A 15,243-nucleotide genomic window follows, 5' to 3' on the forward strand; every position below is an offset into this window, starting at 1 on the left:
AACAATCCTGCTAGTGTTATTGAAATGAACTCCACGGAACAAAACATGACAAAAAGATACGACATCTACGCCATAAATTTCTTAAGAAAAAAAGAAGCCATGTTTGCGAATACACAGAACTCATAACAAAAGCCTCGGTACACAATCCAGACGAGGGCGACGAGATAACCATCGTAGCCTTAGTCTGCTAACAACTTACAATAACGAAAAACTAATGGGGTGTGAGAAACACAGCGGGCAGAGACTAATCCCACAGATCTCATCTTTGTTTTTGTTTCTTGATGACAATAACTTGGCACTGCAAACTATCTCAAGCTGCCAACAGCCTTGCTCTGTGCGGAAGCTTCTTTCAATGACAACAACATCCTCGAACCAACATCTACCTGCGTTGCTTGGATACTGTCGCCCCGTTGTTACTCCTGCAAAAAAAAAACCAAACACACTAGTCGTTAGTGTCTGAAAACGACGTTGGTGCAGGAGAAAAACTTCAGCTTTTCCACCTCTGCCTTTTCTTCCTTTGCCTCCTCGCCCTTGGAGCTCTCCTCTCCTGCACACACAAAGGAAAACACTGTCTCATTAGAAGTCGAGAGCATGAGCTTAAACCCTCAGAATGACTCGATTTTGTTTACCTCCATCTTCAGGCAAATCAGAGGTCCAGAGAGTGAGGTTGTCCCGCAACAGCTGCATAATCAAGGTGCTGTCTTTGTAAGACTCCTCGCTCAATGTATCCAGCTCCGAGATGGCCTCATCAAAAGCTTGCTTCGCCAAATGGCAGGCCCTGCCCATCATCATTAAACAGCCATGTACCTTTTTCTTATCTGGATCCAAAATGTTCGACAAAAAAAGTAAAGGATCGTGCAAAACTAGTACCTCTCAGGGGAATTCATAATCTCGTAGAAGAACACCGAGAAGTTCAAAGCTAGACCAAGGCGAATCGGGTGGGTTGAGGGGAGCTCAGTACTTGCTGTGGCTGATGCCGCCTACATAAACACGGAAAAATTGATTAATAGGAAGATATGACTGGAATTTTCGAGCTGGGATGTCAAAAAACTTGCCTCATAGCCCTTAAGCGACTGCTCAGCTGTCTCTTTTCGTTCCTCGTCTGTCTTAAACTCAGCAAGGTAACGGTAGTAGTCGCCTTTCCTGCATCCAAAAGAACCAAAAAACTCCATTACACCAGAATGAATGACAACTATGCATTATCTTCTCAATCAAACAAACTTTTTTCAGACATTCATATTTTTTGTATATAACCAACAACAGATCTTGATTAGTCTTACATCTTGTAGTAGAAAACTGTAGCTTCACCGGAGCCAGATGAGGGGATGAGATGCTTGTCGATGACAGAGAGAATGTCTTGGCAGATTTTGGCAAGCTCGTCCTCCACCTTCTGGCGATAGCCCTTGATCAGCTTCACGTTGTTCTCGTTCCCCTTGGACTCCTCCTTCTGCTCGATCGAGGACATGATCCTCCATGAAGCTCTACGGGCGCCAATCACGTTCTTGTAACCAACCGAAAGGAGGTTTCTCTCGTCCACCGACAGCTCAACATCTAGTTTCGCCACTTGCTTCATACATTCAACCATCTCTGAGAAATGAAAAAACACAATGTGGATCACAAAAAACATCATTTTTTCATCATGTAATGATGCAATGATGATAAATGGAAAATTCATAACACAGAGATGTTATTTTAACGTATTTCTAATAGATTTGAAAAAAATATTCACGAAATTTAACACGACGAATGAATCCAACACACCTTCTCAAAAATACACATCGGTGTGTTGAAAATTTGCGAATTCCAAACATACACATTACGAGTAATTCCAGAAAATAAAAACATGAAAAAGATGATACCATCATAACGCTCGGCTTGTTCTGAAAGCTTAGCCATGTAAACATGAGTCTCTCTCTCCTTCTCCGTCGACATTTTCTACTCTCTCCTTTTCTGAAAAATCAAATTTTGTCGAAAATTATAAAAAGGTAAGTTGTTGTTGTGTTGGTGAAAATTTCGCGGAGCTTGAATGAATGAGGGAGATGGTTATTATGTAGGAGAGATAAGGGAGGCACCATGTAATCTAAGCCGTTGAATTCATGGGAGTTGAGCCGCAATTTATGGAATTTGAACAACTCGTCATTACACACGTGTGTCAAGTTGTTCAATCTCTTCCATCGTTCACTCGCTACACATGATTATGTAAGATAAACTACTGATTAAAATTAATATTTTAATCTAAAAAATATAATCAAAATAGTTAAAATGTTAAATGATTGGTATCAAAGTTAAATAAGTCCCCATATAAAAAAACGATTATTTAAATATAAAACCTAGTTTAAACTAGCAGATTGCGTTCCCATATTCCTTCAACAAATCAGAGCAATGCTTCGAGTTCGACCTACAAAATTCACCAGACCTTCCCTAGCCCTCCTCCACTTCCACTTCCACTTCCAGTCCTTAACCACCACCACCGCCGCCGCCGCCGCCGCTGTTGCGCCGCCAAATACTCGAACCCAGATCGACGAAGCCCACCTCCTTCGAGTCTGCACAATCCTCTACCAACAGCAAAATTCTCCCGACGCAAAGCTGCACACCAATCTCAACAAAACCCAATTCCATCTAACCCACGAATTCTTTCTTCAAGTCTGCAACAAGTTCCCATATTCATGGCGGCCCGTCTACAAATTCCACCAATTTTCCACCTCCCACCCGCACTTCGCCCACACCGCCACCACCTTCAACAAGATCCTCGACGTCGTCGGAAAATCAAGAAACCTCGATCTCTTCTGGCCCCTCTGCAGAGAAGCCGGCGAGCGCCGCCTCGTCAATGTCAAGACCTACATAATCGCGCTGCGCACTTTAGCCGCCGCGAGGGAGTTGAAGAAATGCGTCGAGTTCTTCCATTTGATGAATGGTTTTGGGTATGAGTATAAAGTCGAGATCTTTAACGCTGTGATCGAGGTTTTGTGTAGGAACAAGCTTGCTGATGAGGCAAAGCATGTTGTGGTGAAGTTGAGGGATTGGATTAGGCCGGATTCGGATACCTATAGGTGGTTGATTCATGGGTTTTGTGACGTGGGAGATTTGATTGAGGCGTCGAAGCTGTGGAATTCGATGGTGGAGGAGGGTTTGGAGCCTTGTGTTGAAGTGGTAGAGTTGATGTTGGAGGGTTTGTTCAAGAGCAATAAGTTTGGTGAAGGGTTGAAGCTTTTTCAATCGATGAGGGTGAGGAGGGTGGAGAGTTTGGGGCTGTCGACGTATCGCCTTGTGATTGAGTGGCTGTGTAGGAAGGGGAAAATGGGGGAGAGTTATGTGGTTTTTGAGGAGATGAAGACGAGGGGGATTGAGCCAGACAATGAGATACTAGGATGGATAGTGTATGGGCTTATGAGTAGGGGGAGAGTGAGGGAGGCTTATGGAGTGTATCAAAGTGTGGAGAATGGGGATGTGTGTGTGTACCATGGGATGATCAAGGGGCTGTTGAAGTTGAAGAAGGCGGGGGAGGCGACAGAGGTGTTTAGGGAGATGGTGAGGCGGGGGTGTGAGCCCACGATGCACACCTACGTGATGCTGCTGCAGGGGCATTTGGGGAGGCGGGGGCGGAGAGGGGAGGATCCATTGGTGAACTTTGATACAATCTTCGTTGGGGGGTTAATCAAAGCAGGGAAATCATTGGAGGCGACTAAGTATGTGGAGAGAGCTATTAATAGAGGTGTTGAGGTTCCGAGGTTTGATTACAACAAGTTCTTGCATTACTTCTCTAATGAGGAAGGTGCAGCGATGTTTGAGGCTATGGCTGTGAAGTTGAGGGAAGTTGGCTTGTTTGATTTGGCTGATATATTAGCTAGGTATGGGGAGAAGATGGCCACGAGAGATCGAAGAAGGAACAGAGCAAATCAGTCTGTTGAAGAAGACCTTTCAATTGCATCATCTTCTCCTCAGTAATATTAATGGTACGAAAATGTGTCAGTTTGTGAAGAATGGTTTTTGGCAGAGGAGTAGGCGCTGGTCGGTCCCGTTATCTACGTCGATAACCCTTGCTTCCCAGTGAAGACGAGCAGCAACAGTTCTTGCCTTCTCTATCAGATCGATCTTGTCGGAAATGACAACCCACCCCTGTCACGATTATCACCAGATTTAATTAAAAAAAAATTTGAATGTGAATATTTGAAGCATATAAAACTCTTACACATTACCTCAGGCCGGAGAATTCGATCCATGTCGAAGATCAGATCGGTAATGCTGCACTTATCTGAAGCCAGGTGGGATAACAGACCCTTTGCATGAAGCATATCGTATGTCCGAGAATATGTAGGGAAAGGTTCACACCTTTGTCACAAGTAGTAATATTTTATTTCAGTATCGCCACATTTTAAGGAGACGTTATGTTTTTGGGTGACAGAAGCATTGGATCTTACCAGTTATGTACAACACCTGCAAAGCCTTGATCAAGAATGAAAGGGAGGGTGCTGCTTTCACCCATAGGAACAACATTCATCACCCACACTGAGTGCCCACCTTCCAGTAGGGCAGCGTTCAAGCCTCCGTAGTTCGCGTTCATGTCCATCACATTCCGGACCATGTTGTGAGGCGGGACCGGGTCTTCATCACTGGGCCTCTTGGGGTGGTCTGAGAAGATCAAAGGAGATAGCAATGGCCAGTAGTTTCTCAGAGAGGATCTCCAGAACTCCAGATCTTGAGAAAATTCTTGAGGATGAATTCCTGTAAAGCAAAGTTAAATAATGTATTGATATGATGTGATTTAAGCAACTAATTTATGGCATTACATACCATGGATTTGAAAGTCCAGAGAAGCAGAAGATCTGTTCTGAATTGGTGTCCAATGTTTGCTGGTGGTTCCACTTATGCATTTCACAAGTGGTTTGTAGTATGATAGGCCATCCTCTCTCTCACATAGAGGGAAAAGATCCTTGCTAATAATTGGGAATCAAAATCACAAATAATCAAGTACAGTACTATTTGATTTCATTTGGGAGAGTGAAACAGGAGGGATGAGAGAGAATGGGGGTAGACATTGCATAAGAGGAGATAGATTACATGGAAGCATAGCAATGAGAATCTGTAGTTTTCTGCCAGATGAAAGTCCCGTCTTGCTCAGACAAAAGATTCCAACAAAGCGTTTTGATGAATTGTTCAAAAGGACTTGAAGCACTTCCCCTTTTGGAGCCCGGAGAACTTCTGCGTCCTCTGCTCCGAGGCGAGGTCAAAACAAGGTAGCCTCCAGGCTTAAGTACTCTGTCAACTTCAATAAGAAACATGCCATCTGATGACAGACAAACTTATCATGAGTCCAAAGAAAGTATCTACTCAAAATCCGATTTGCATGCTTCAAGGAGAATGAGGTAGCGAGTGTGTCTTTGTGTATCCATTGTCTATTTACAGTTTTTAAACGAGATATGATGTAATAAAGGTGTCATTTTGTTGGGAGAACTGTCAACTGCAAGCCGCAAAAAGGTCTGTAACTGATAACTACTTCTAAATATAGCATTAAGTTATTTTGCTTTCTTTTCCACAAATATAAGTACTTCTGATTTCCTTTTCACCTGTAACAACTCCAAACAGTCTCCAATCGTTTCACAGTGCTAAAAGCCACCATGACTAAACACAGCCTTTGATTTTTTTTCTTAGATTATAACTTAAGGGCATATCACAATATCTTAGAGCAAACATTGATATAGTACCTTTGTCATCCCAGAAAATGCCACACTGGGCACAGTGAACCATATCATATGATAAAGACGGAAAAGGTAGCTGTCTCGAGAAGAAGTTGCCAATAATTGCTGGGAGACCTCTCTCGAGAGCTAGCTGAACTTGGCTTCCAGTTGATTCATATGCCGCCATACAAACAGCCATCAATTTAAGTGAAAGCAGATGCGCACCAAAGCTACCAAACCCACAGCCAATGTCTAAAACATTGCGCACCTGTAATTGATCAGACCAAAAAAAGAAAGACAGACTTCAAATACCACAATATGAAGTTATAAAATGCACTAGCTAACTGCAGAACGAATTTGACAACCTATGGATTCAGCTGAAAATTACATGCTACGATAAAACTGTTTATTGCAAGGGAAATCTTACACCAGCTTGATGAAACTCATTGTCACTCCCCAGTCCTATCATCTTGGCAATCTGGTTAGAATAATCTCTGACATCATCAGCAGTCATTCCATCATTTGAATGAAAAGCAATTTGGTTCTCTTCTAGCAACATAAGTCTGATAGAAGTTGCAAAAAATGAGCAAGTTATGCTAAAATAACACACCAAAAATGTCATTTAAAATCAAGAATACCTTTTCATCTTGCTTCCAGACGAAAGGAACTGATCCTTGCTCAGCTTCACATTTCCGCTCCATATAACATCTCTACCACCAGGCCAGGTCAATGGGATCTTATAATCCTTAGGCGAACGAGTCAGACAATGCTGCGTGTTTCTCAATACTTCACAATGACGATCAAACTCCTCGCCATCTTTGAAACCAGCTAGCAAATTGGCAGATACATTGTAGCAAGGAACACCATTCTCCATTTCCTTCCCACACGGACCGTAGTCATTCACACGATTAGCTCCCAAATTTCTCAACTCCAAATAATTATTCACTGCTTGTGCTCTCAACCTTCTATAACTTGAATAAATATTAGGTCTCGCTGAGGCAGTAGCAGAATCAAATTTACCATACAAATAAGATCTGGAGAGGGCAATCAAGCCAAAGACGGTGATTACACACAACATTAACCAGTTAATCTGCGGTCTCTGGCTCATAACAAATGGTAGGTTATTGTGCGAAGAAGTTCTCATCTCCAATTTCTGCCTTGTCTTCAACATCAAATCACAGAACTTATCTCTGCTCTAATTTTCCATTCAAGCATCTAGCGCACCATGAAATCTAGCAATTTCTTCAACATAGGATCCACAATTCTGCTGAAAACAACCAAAATACCAGATCATGAAAATCCACCAGCTGAAATTAGCACTAATACTGTAATACATCGACTGGCGCAACAGTACCAATTGAACCAACAATGCCTTCTACTTAAATGAACAATAACGAACTGAACTCATATCAATTACTCTGCCGATGAATCAAAGTGCACAGCTCAAACTTGAACTGTTCACCAAAAAAATAAATAAAAGGAAGAGCGATCCATGAAAGAATAATGATCAAAATTGAGTGTATAGTAGTGAAAAAACAGTAAATGAAGATGCAAGCACAGATCTGATCCAAAACGCACGAAAATTATAATGGAACTGTTTACCGGCACATTAAAGAAGCAGTGTGAAAGAGGTATGGGTGCAGACAGTGGAGGTTGAGTAGCAGAGTAATTCACCACTGGATTCAAGAGAGAGAAATTCTGAGCAGCCTTTTATTGTGTAAATTTATAGTATTTAGTGAGTGATTGTGTGTGTGCACTGTGCACTGACAGAGATAGAGTCGTGGGAGCGGGAATCAAGAGTTAAAGATAGAATATTTGTTCCTGGAAGGAGGAGTAGTTTTACTCAAAGTAGCACCCCTCACCCGTTCATTATGTTTTAACTTAAATTTTAATTTTTTGAATTTCTTGATATTTGGCTGATAAATAATGTGACCCTCAACTAATTAGCTCCTTCAAGCCTAAAACGGTATAAGAGCATCTCCAATGGTCGGCTAGCGACCGGCAGCCGAACCATTGAAGTCTTCCGTGAGCGTGAAATCGGCCAAATGACCGGCGCTGGCCGGCCGATCGGCTAGTCGCCATTGTGGCGGCCCGATCGGCCAGCGCCGGATTTTTTGTTTTTTTTTTTGTTTTTTTTTAAAAAACCTATATAAACGCGATTTTCGTTTCATTTTCATTTGCACCACTTGTTTTAACGAGTTTTCTCTCTCTCTACCTTTCTCGTACAAAAGCATCATCGAGCGATGGATCACAACAACGCGCCCCGCGAGGTCCAGTCCTCCGCCCTCCCACCCGCCCCACTCGAGTACACTCTCCATTCGCGTAACCATACGCGGGATCAGATGTACAAGGTCTTGCAAGAGTGGAGGGCCGCCACTGACCCCACGGAGAAGATGTTTCTTCACGAGATGCTCGAGAGCATGCGGGTTGATTTGAAAATCGCGAGGGCACGGCTAGCGGGTTCCGACGTGGGCTCAGATACCACGGGTGGCGGCGGCGGCGGCGGCGGGACGACGGCGACGGCGATGAGGAGTAGAGAGTGGCGGCGGCGACGGCGATGCGGGGCTCGTGTGTTGAAGCCCTTTTTTTTTAAAAAAAAAAATCATGTACTTTTTTTTAAAAATCTTTGTACTTTTTTTAATGGAATGGATTATTTTTCCCGTATATGTCTCGTAAATTTAATTCCGTATTTTAATCGTAATTTTAATTCCGTAAATGTAGTATATTTTGAATTATTTTTATTGCGGCTGGCCTATGGCTGGCCTAAATCTGATGTGGCAGGTGGATTTTTTAGTGTTGCTGACGTGGCAGGGGAGAGAATGGCTGGCCTATTGCTGGCCTATGCACCATTGGAGATGCTCTAATGTAAAATGGGCTGGAAACTCCCATCTCTCATTAATTATGGTTGGATTTTCAAACACTTACATTGATAAATCAAATTTAGGGACTTAGCTCTTTAGTTCTTTAAAAAGATTGCAACTTAAATTTACAGGAATAATACTAGTAGTATATAATTTCTCAGAAGTAAAGAATACTTCAGATTACTTTATTAAAATAATTTTACCGTGCATGTCACTGTAAAGTCTCTTTTTCTAAAAAGCTTATTCTTCGGGTTTGTGAATTCCTCTATTTCCAGAAGTATTTCTATCTGCCGAATACCATGTGTGTCTGTGATGTAATACCAAAAACTCAAATTGGAAATGGGGAATATAATTGATCTTGTTACAAGAAAGATGGGCACTACGGATTACAGAGAGCAGCTTTGATGGTATTAACTAGAATCTCTTCATTTAAAGATCGACCTGAAAAAAAAAAAAAAAAAAAAAAAAAAAAAAAAAAAAAAAAAAACATTTTCATCTGCACTGCATCCATTTATGTTCTCTCTAAAATGGCTTGATTTGGGAAAATGCATACCTATAAAAACAATTTTGTTCACTCTGTCATCTTCATTTCTCCAGTTTCGAGTTGGAACAATCTCATATACTTCCCTCACAGCCTGCAAATGTACCAGTGGACAGGTTGCAGTTGCAATCTTATATGTCGATCATAAGTAATTTTATCATAAAAATACTGCATGCTTCACCTGTAGGGTATGCAGCTGATCTGAATTTGCAATATTCAAAACCCCTTTGCATCGATAAACGTCCATTCCATATTTTTTGTCCCAAAGGAGCTCCTCTATCCACACCCTGGCCTGGAAAATGAGTGCATGAACGTTTGTGGAGTGATGGAAAAGAGAGCCGAGATCCATGGATAGAATATCAGACGGCATGATTATTCACCACCAGAATACACAAAATATGTGGTTTTTATGACATTAGTGAAAAATGATGTTAACAAAAGAATTACGAGATGTTATAGTTGTTATGACTACTATCAAATTTAATATGTACCTTCTCTAGATGTAGTTCCTTAGGCTCAGAAATGCACAAGGTTCTAACACCACTGTCGTGAAGATCACTAGTAGATAGATTTTGATTCTCTCTCAATAGTGCTTCCAAATGAGTGGCATGCTGAAATGAAAAGTGCAAATATATTGTTTATTTTTCCTTAATCACAAACAAGAATGCCACGACACACAGTCAAAAGCGAAGATGATTTTGACAAAGAAACTTACTGTGGCGTCATATGCTCGGCGGTCCAGTATCATGGACAAGTCAACTTGGCAGCGAACAGAACGGATAATAGTAGCAAGGGAATTAATGTTATGAATGTCCTTTTCAAGACCTTCAAGAGCTACTCCGGAATCATCAGATGACACTAGATCAACCTTATTAAGAATCACAACATCCTGTAGAAACAGAAAGAAACAAACGTCGCAATGGATTTGACCCGACATTGCTAGAATTACTGGATGAAGCAGCAAATAGGTTTCATATTTGGACCTATGAAGTGGAGAACAATCACAACCAAATGAAACAATTACCGCAAATGCTATTTGATTGTAAGCTTCAGGAAATGACGATGAGTTGTGATTTGCTTCAAGCTGATAACGGAGGTTTTTAGCATCTACAACCTTAAAAGAAACAATATTCATTGGATGGGGACTGGAAAATATTTTTTGATGAGAAATCTAAAATTAGGTGACAATGAGAAGGAAGCTCACAGTGATAATAGAATCGAGCCTGACATCTGACTCCAGTTGATCATCCAACCAGAGCACAGATGCCAGAGGTGCAGGGTTTGCCAGCCCTGTAGTCTCAAGTAGTATATGATCAAGCCTGTGTGTAACAGAAACTTTAATCAAATAATCCAGACATATCTCATCATATAAGATAAATATACCTAAAAGTTCAAGAGGAATTTTGTATCATGTAGTTAAAATTACACAAGTTTCCACTACGAATCATCAAGCATATTGCATGATTCTTAAAAGCTTATGGAACCTTATAGAAGGTTTAAAGGTTCACATGCTGATATACCCTGACATAGCGAAACATTTGTTTACCTATCAAGATACTTGCAAGGTTAGCTATTCATCCTTGCTATTCAAAGTTTCAAACTACAATCAAACTTTGCCGATACGAAAAAATGCCTTTAAAGCCAAGCGCATGGTGCTTAACAATAAAATCAGCATCTTAAAATATAAGAGTGGTCAATTTGTCACGCATTTTCATCCAAACAATACTGCATTTAGATCTAACCTTTCTTTCCTCTCTATAAGTTGCTCCAGTGCCTGAACCAAGCTGTGCTTAACAGTACAACATATGCATCCATTCGCAAGTTCAACCCACTCCTCCACTAATGCTCCACCTTCTCCTTCATTAATCATTGCTCTCTCCACTCCTATCTCTTCCCCAAACTCATTCAATATTACAGCTATTTTCTTCCCATGTTGTCCATTCAATATAGAACTCACCAACTACACAGATAAAAAAAACCTCATTTGCTAGATCTTTACAAGAAAAACTATCAAACGACTGCATTTTTACATAATCACTGAATTTGAAAAACAATTATAAGTGCACTTTTTTTTATACAATCATGCACAGGCAACTCAACTAGCCTCCAACTAAAGAGTTTATGCAGGTTTACATAATCGGCTTTTCAATTTTAAAATTTCGAGTAAACGAAACTTATTACACTTCATTTCAGCTCAGACTTCCGCCAAATTCTCTGAAAATTCACACATTCATCTAAAAATCACATTCAGCAAAATTCACTCTAACTCCGGGAAATTTGGCTAAAGCAAACCAATCAGTATACAGAAGCAAACTGAAGCTGCGAATTTATTATAATCGTTTCTTACCGTCGATTTCCCTGCACCGAGATATCCTGTGATGACGGTGACGCCAACCGGCTGAGCTTCTGGAAGATCTGGCTGTAGATTATCACGCTGCTCGACGAGTGAAGGCAGCGGAGTCTTATCTTCAACGATGTCGTCGATTGCGATGGCCATCGGCGGTTCTTCGTCGTCGTAGGGTTCCATTTTCGCTTCGGTCGGGTTTCTCCTGTGAGGTTTTTCCAGCTGAAAGAGTGATTCGCATACCATTGAGAGTTGAATTTCAGATTAAAAGTAGGATACTAGGATTCCTTTCAAAAATGGATTAAAATATTGAAAATTGTTATTTATATATTAGGGTAAAAATTGCAGCAAATGTGAAATGTCATTGTTTAACTTTTTTAATTTTTTCCATGAATTTCAAATGGATTAAAATATTGAAAATTGTTATTTATATATTAGGGTAAAAATTGCAGTGAAATGTCATTGTTTAACTTTTTAAATTTTTTCCATGAATTTCAAATGTTGTGCCGAATGTCAAAAACTCTTTTGGCTTGGTTTGTGATGATTAATATCGGGTTAATTACATGCTATATACAAAATGTTTCACCAATATTTCAAATTAATAAAAAAAAATTATGTTTACATATTTCATAACAAAAGTTTATTTATTATTTCAAATTAATACATTCCATCAAATCCCTCTAACACTGTTAATTGCCATTTTTTAATACATTTTTTTCTTTCTATTTACTCCCAAATCTCCATCCATTTTAATATTAGAATCAGAATTCCCCAAATCTTCCTCCATTTTATATCTATAAACAAAAAAGGCAAAAAAGTACAACCATGTTCAAGGCTCAATATCTTTTTTTTATAATAGAAAAGTAGTACTCCCCGAATATATAGTATGAAAACTCTATTCCTCTAGTGTGTGAAAAGTACTACTACTAATTATACAAGATATTCGTATAAAAAGCACTCTATCATAACATTTTTGCCATTTGCACTATCACTACAACACTCCCTCCTCTATTGCTCACTCACATACAATCCAATCTCTACCTCTCCATTTTTTCCAGACAAAATATTTAATCACACCTAATTAAGTTTTTGCACAGCTTTTGTAAATTTTTTATAACTATGCATTAACAGATGGTGCGCAATAAAAAGAAAGGGAAGAATCATGAGTCCAGAGAGAGAAAAGAATGATATTGAGTTATTCGGAGTGATTTCTAGCAATATACAGTTAATCTTCTTCTTCTGGCTCCTCACATTGATAATTTACAGTAAAATCCTAATTTCTTAATTTGGGAATGAATAGGGGAAAAAAACTAAAAAAAACTCGTAATATATTAATTTTGTACGTAACATTTAATTACCCCGATTAATGTCATATGACAAAAAGCAAAAGTTATCGCAAATAAAAGGGGAGTTCTAATTCAGCTACAGAGCACATGTTATTAACACCTCTTTTACGTGCGGGTTAAAACCCGGACCATCTTATTTGGATCCTCATTATCTGATTCATCTTTACAAAAAAACGCGGTTCATATCAAAATTTTCTCCCAATTTCCTGCAATTCCATTCACTCTCATTATTGTGGGAGTCTCCAAATTTGTTTTAGTTTTGTGTTTGATATTCAATTTCGATATTTTTTTTCCATTCAATTTGTTCTTTTCTCTTTCGATTGACCTCTCTCTCCGAAAATCTGTTAATTCCTAAAATTCTAGGTTTTCCTGTTAATCCTGAGATCCATTAGATATATTCATCGATTTTATTTTTAGTTTTATAATTTATTATTTAGATATTTTCTTTCTTGTTTCCTCTTTGTAAATTGATTTGAAACCCTAATATTTTTCTGGAGATCTTTGGACACCTAGGGTTTGCATATTTGTGGTGATTGCTCAATCTCAAGGCTCATCGGATCTGTGAATTGATTTAGGATTTTGGTACGTCTATTTCCAAGCTTCCAAGATTACTTGTGTATCTTCTTTCTTTGATATGAATTAAAATATCTATTATATTTATCCTTATAGTACATATAATGGGAATGAAACGTCCTTTGGAAGAGGGAGATTTTCTTGATTTCAGGCAACCTAAACAACGGGAATACCATGGGAAGTTAACCTTAAATGCAAAAGAATATCTCATAACGACTCTTGCAGTTCAATCTCCTGGTAATATTTGTGTTTGGTCCACTATGTATTTATGAATGTGTGGGGTTATCTATATGTTTTGTGCATTGATGAGCTCTTTGATACTCATTAATGTGATGCATGGTGTAGAAAAAGTTGATTTAACTACATATGTGATTTATCTTTACATTGTACAATGTCACACATATAATGTTGCTTATTTAATTAAAAAGATGGAGATTGAAAGCAACTCATCATGCATGTGCTATTTTGTTACATATTGCACAATCTCTGGTCAATTTGGCATTGTTCCCCCAATTGATACAAGTATTTTATTTCAGGTGAACCAAAGAACAGTTTTCAGTTACATTTTGAGCAGCTTGAAGATGGTGAGGCTGATAATGCTTCTGTACCTGACGAAGAAGGGGAAGCAAATGCACCCATGTCTTTGGTCACTAGCAGAACTGAGGATTATTCTGTTATTGGGGCAACCTCTGACTGGTCTTGTTTTCCTGAATATATTGATATTAATATTCCAAGCCCTCTCATGAATCAAATTGAAGAGCCCTACATGGATTTGTTTAACTCTCCTCCTAGGAAAGAAGTTCCACTTGGATCAGATCATCAAGTCGAAGTCCCACTGTGGGATCCAAATACCATTTACTTTTGTGATGATTTTAGGGAGGAAAGACTAACCGGGACCTGCATCATTGCAATGCCTAACTTAAACAATTCAACAATGGAAGGAGTTGGAGTTGGGCGTGGCAGAACAGATTGTTGTTGCCTGGATATGGGATCCATGAGATGTGTGCAACAACATGTGAATGAAGCAAGAGAAAAACTACAAGAGACTATTGGGTATGAGAATTTTTTGGACTTGGGTTTCTGTAATATGGGTCATGAGGTTGCATATCAATGGACCCCTCATGAGGAAGAAGTCTTTCATGACATTGTTTACTCTAATCCTGAATCACATGGTAGAAAATTTTGGAAGCACTTAAATTTTGCGTTCCCGACCCGAACCAAAAACGAACTTGTCAGCTACTATTTTAATGTCTTCATGCTCCGGAGACGGGCTGTTCAAAATAGATCTTATTTGTTGGAGATAGACAGTGATGATGATGAGGAGCTGAGAGGTGTTCATGGAGGCTCCCATCAGGAGAGATTTTATTCGTCTGATCAAGAAACTGATATTGAAGATCATCAAGGTCACAAGGGGCAGTTCTATCTTGTCGAAGGAGAAGAAGAGGAATCCACCGTCTATTCCTTCGGCGACCAAGATTTAGATACAAGTTGGGTGGACAGCTTCTGGTCCGAGCCTCAAAATAGCAGCGAAGGACATGAGGTGAGCAATATAAAGGACGATGTATCTGATGGTCAAGTTGAGAAGCTAGATGTTGTCGAGATGAAATCCCTGAGAAGATGATGAGATGTTGCCTGATGCCCCAGGTTGTATACTCAATTTTTTTCTGGCCTTGAAATTTGTTGTACAAAAACATAGATATCGATAGGGGCGGAGGATAGTAAAGGCTAAAGTATTGTTTGGCCTCGACGCCCAATATAATTAATTGAACCTATTTATTTACATAGAAAAATCTCTCGCTGTAATTTTAATAACGATTATTTATCTGATTACAATTAAGTAATCAGTATTTAATTTGGCTACATGAATGTTAGATTAGTTTGGAATATACAATCTTCTTGTTTA

The 15,243-nt window shown here is 39.5% G+C and overlaps 5 protein-coding genes across 10 annotated transcripts; 2 read left to right on the plus strand and 3 right to left on the minus strand.

The window, feature by feature from the left end:
* Positions 1-66: 66 nt before the first annotated feature.
* Positions 67-2,034, minus strand: LOC125205955 (14-3-3-like protein GF14 iota). Its single transcript, XM_048105181.1, has 7 exons — positions 1,860-2,034; positions 1,281-1,587; positions 1,056-1,143; positions 871-980; positions 630-778; positions 501-547; positions 67-419 (listed from the first exon to the last, which is right to left on the minus strand). The coding sequence occupies exons 1-7, from the start codon at positions 1,930-1,932 to the stop codon at positions 414-416; spliced, it is 780 nt and encodes a 259-aa protein (XP_047961138.1). The 5' UTR covers positions 1,933-2,034; the 3' UTR covers positions 67-413.
* A 182-nt stretch (positions 2,035-2,216) lies between these two features.
* Positions 2,217-7,429, minus strand: LOC125205952 (probable methyltransferase PMT5). Of its 2 annotated transcripts, none has more exons than XM_048105176.1 (9): positions 7,278-7,429; positions 6,314-6,939; positions 6,103-6,238; positions 5,703-5,943; positions 5,059-5,284; positions 4,792-4,934; positions 4,419-4,722; positions 4,197-4,329; positions 2,217-4,116 (listed from the first exon to the last, which is right to left on the minus strand). In XM_048105176.1, exons 2-9 carry the CDS (start codon positions 6,844-6,846, stop codon positions 3,967-3,969), a joined length of 1,866 nt encoding a protein of 621 aa, XP_047961133.1. In that variant the 5' UTR covers positions 6,847-6,939; positions 7,278-7,429; the 3' UTR covers positions 2,217-3,966. The 2 variants fall into 2 exon arrangements, with proteins under 2 accessions (XP_047961133.1, XP_047961134.1); XM_048105177.1 differs by having other exon boundaries at positions 6,314-6,942; positions 7,278-7,404.
* LOC125205953 (putative pentatricopeptide repeat-containing protein At1g26500) lies at positions 2,383-5,563 on the plus strand. Of its 3 annotated transcripts, none has more exons than XM_048105178.1 (2): positions 2,383-4,321; positions 4,403-5,563. In XM_048105178.1, the coding sequence occupies exon 1, from the start codon at positions 2,383-2,385 to the stop codon at positions 3,943-3,945; it is 1,563 nt and encodes a 520-aa protein (XP_047961135.1). In that variant the 3' UTR covers positions 3,946-4,321; positions 4,403-5,563. The 3 variants fall into 3 exon arrangements, with proteins under 3 accessions (XP_047961135.1, XP_047961137.1, XP_047961136.1); XM_048105180.1 differs by having other exon boundaries at positions 2,383-4,311; XM_048105179.1 differs by having other exon boundaries at positions 2,383-4,262.
* Positions 7,430-8,844: 1,415 nt separating the features above from the next.
* LOC125204447 (COBW domain-containing protein 1-like) lies at positions 8,845-11,692 on the minus strand. The gene is made up of 9 exons (XM_048103108.1): positions 11,425-11,692; positions 10,820-11,037; positions 10,282-10,396; positions 10,102-10,191; positions 9,793-9,966; positions 9,569-9,688; positions 9,259-9,369; positions 9,090-9,171; positions 8,845-8,977 (listed from the first exon to the last, which is right to left on the minus strand). Exons 1-9 carry the CDS (start codon positions 11,665-11,667, stop codon positions 8,916-8,918), a joined length of 1,215 nt encoding a protein of 404 aa, XP_047959065.1. The 5' UTR covers positions 11,668-11,692; the 3' UTR covers positions 8,845-8,915.
* Positions 11,693-12,879: 1,187 nt separating this feature from the next.
* Positions 12,880-15,243, plus strand: LOC125208237 (AT-rich interactive domain-containing protein 2). Of its 3 annotated transcripts, none has more exons than XM_048107820.1 (3): positions 12,880-13,349; positions 13,437-13,577; positions 13,877-15,243. In XM_048107820.1, exons 2-3 carry the CDS (start codon positions 13,445-13,447, stop codon positions 14,959-14,961), a joined length of 1,218 nt encoding a protein of 405 aa, XP_047963777.1. In that variant the 5' UTR covers positions 12,880-13,349; positions 13,437-13,444; the 3' UTR covers positions 14,962-15,243. The 3 variants fall into 3 exon arrangements, with proteins under 3 accessions (XP_047963777.1, XP_047963775.1, XP_047963778.1); XM_048107821.1 differs by having other exon boundaries at positions 12,883-13,349; positions 13,470-13,577; XM_048107818.1 differs by having other exon boundaries at positions 12,880-13,577.

The sequence above is a fragment of the Salvia hispanica genome, chromosome 2 (genome assembly GCF_023119035.1).
Source record: "Salvia hispanica cultivar TCC Black 2014 chromosome 2, UniMelb_Shisp_WGS_1.0, whole genome shotgun sequence".
Lineage (NCBI taxonomy): Eukaryota > Viridiplantae > Streptophyta > Magnoliopsida > Lamiales > Lamiaceae > Salvia > Salvia hispanica.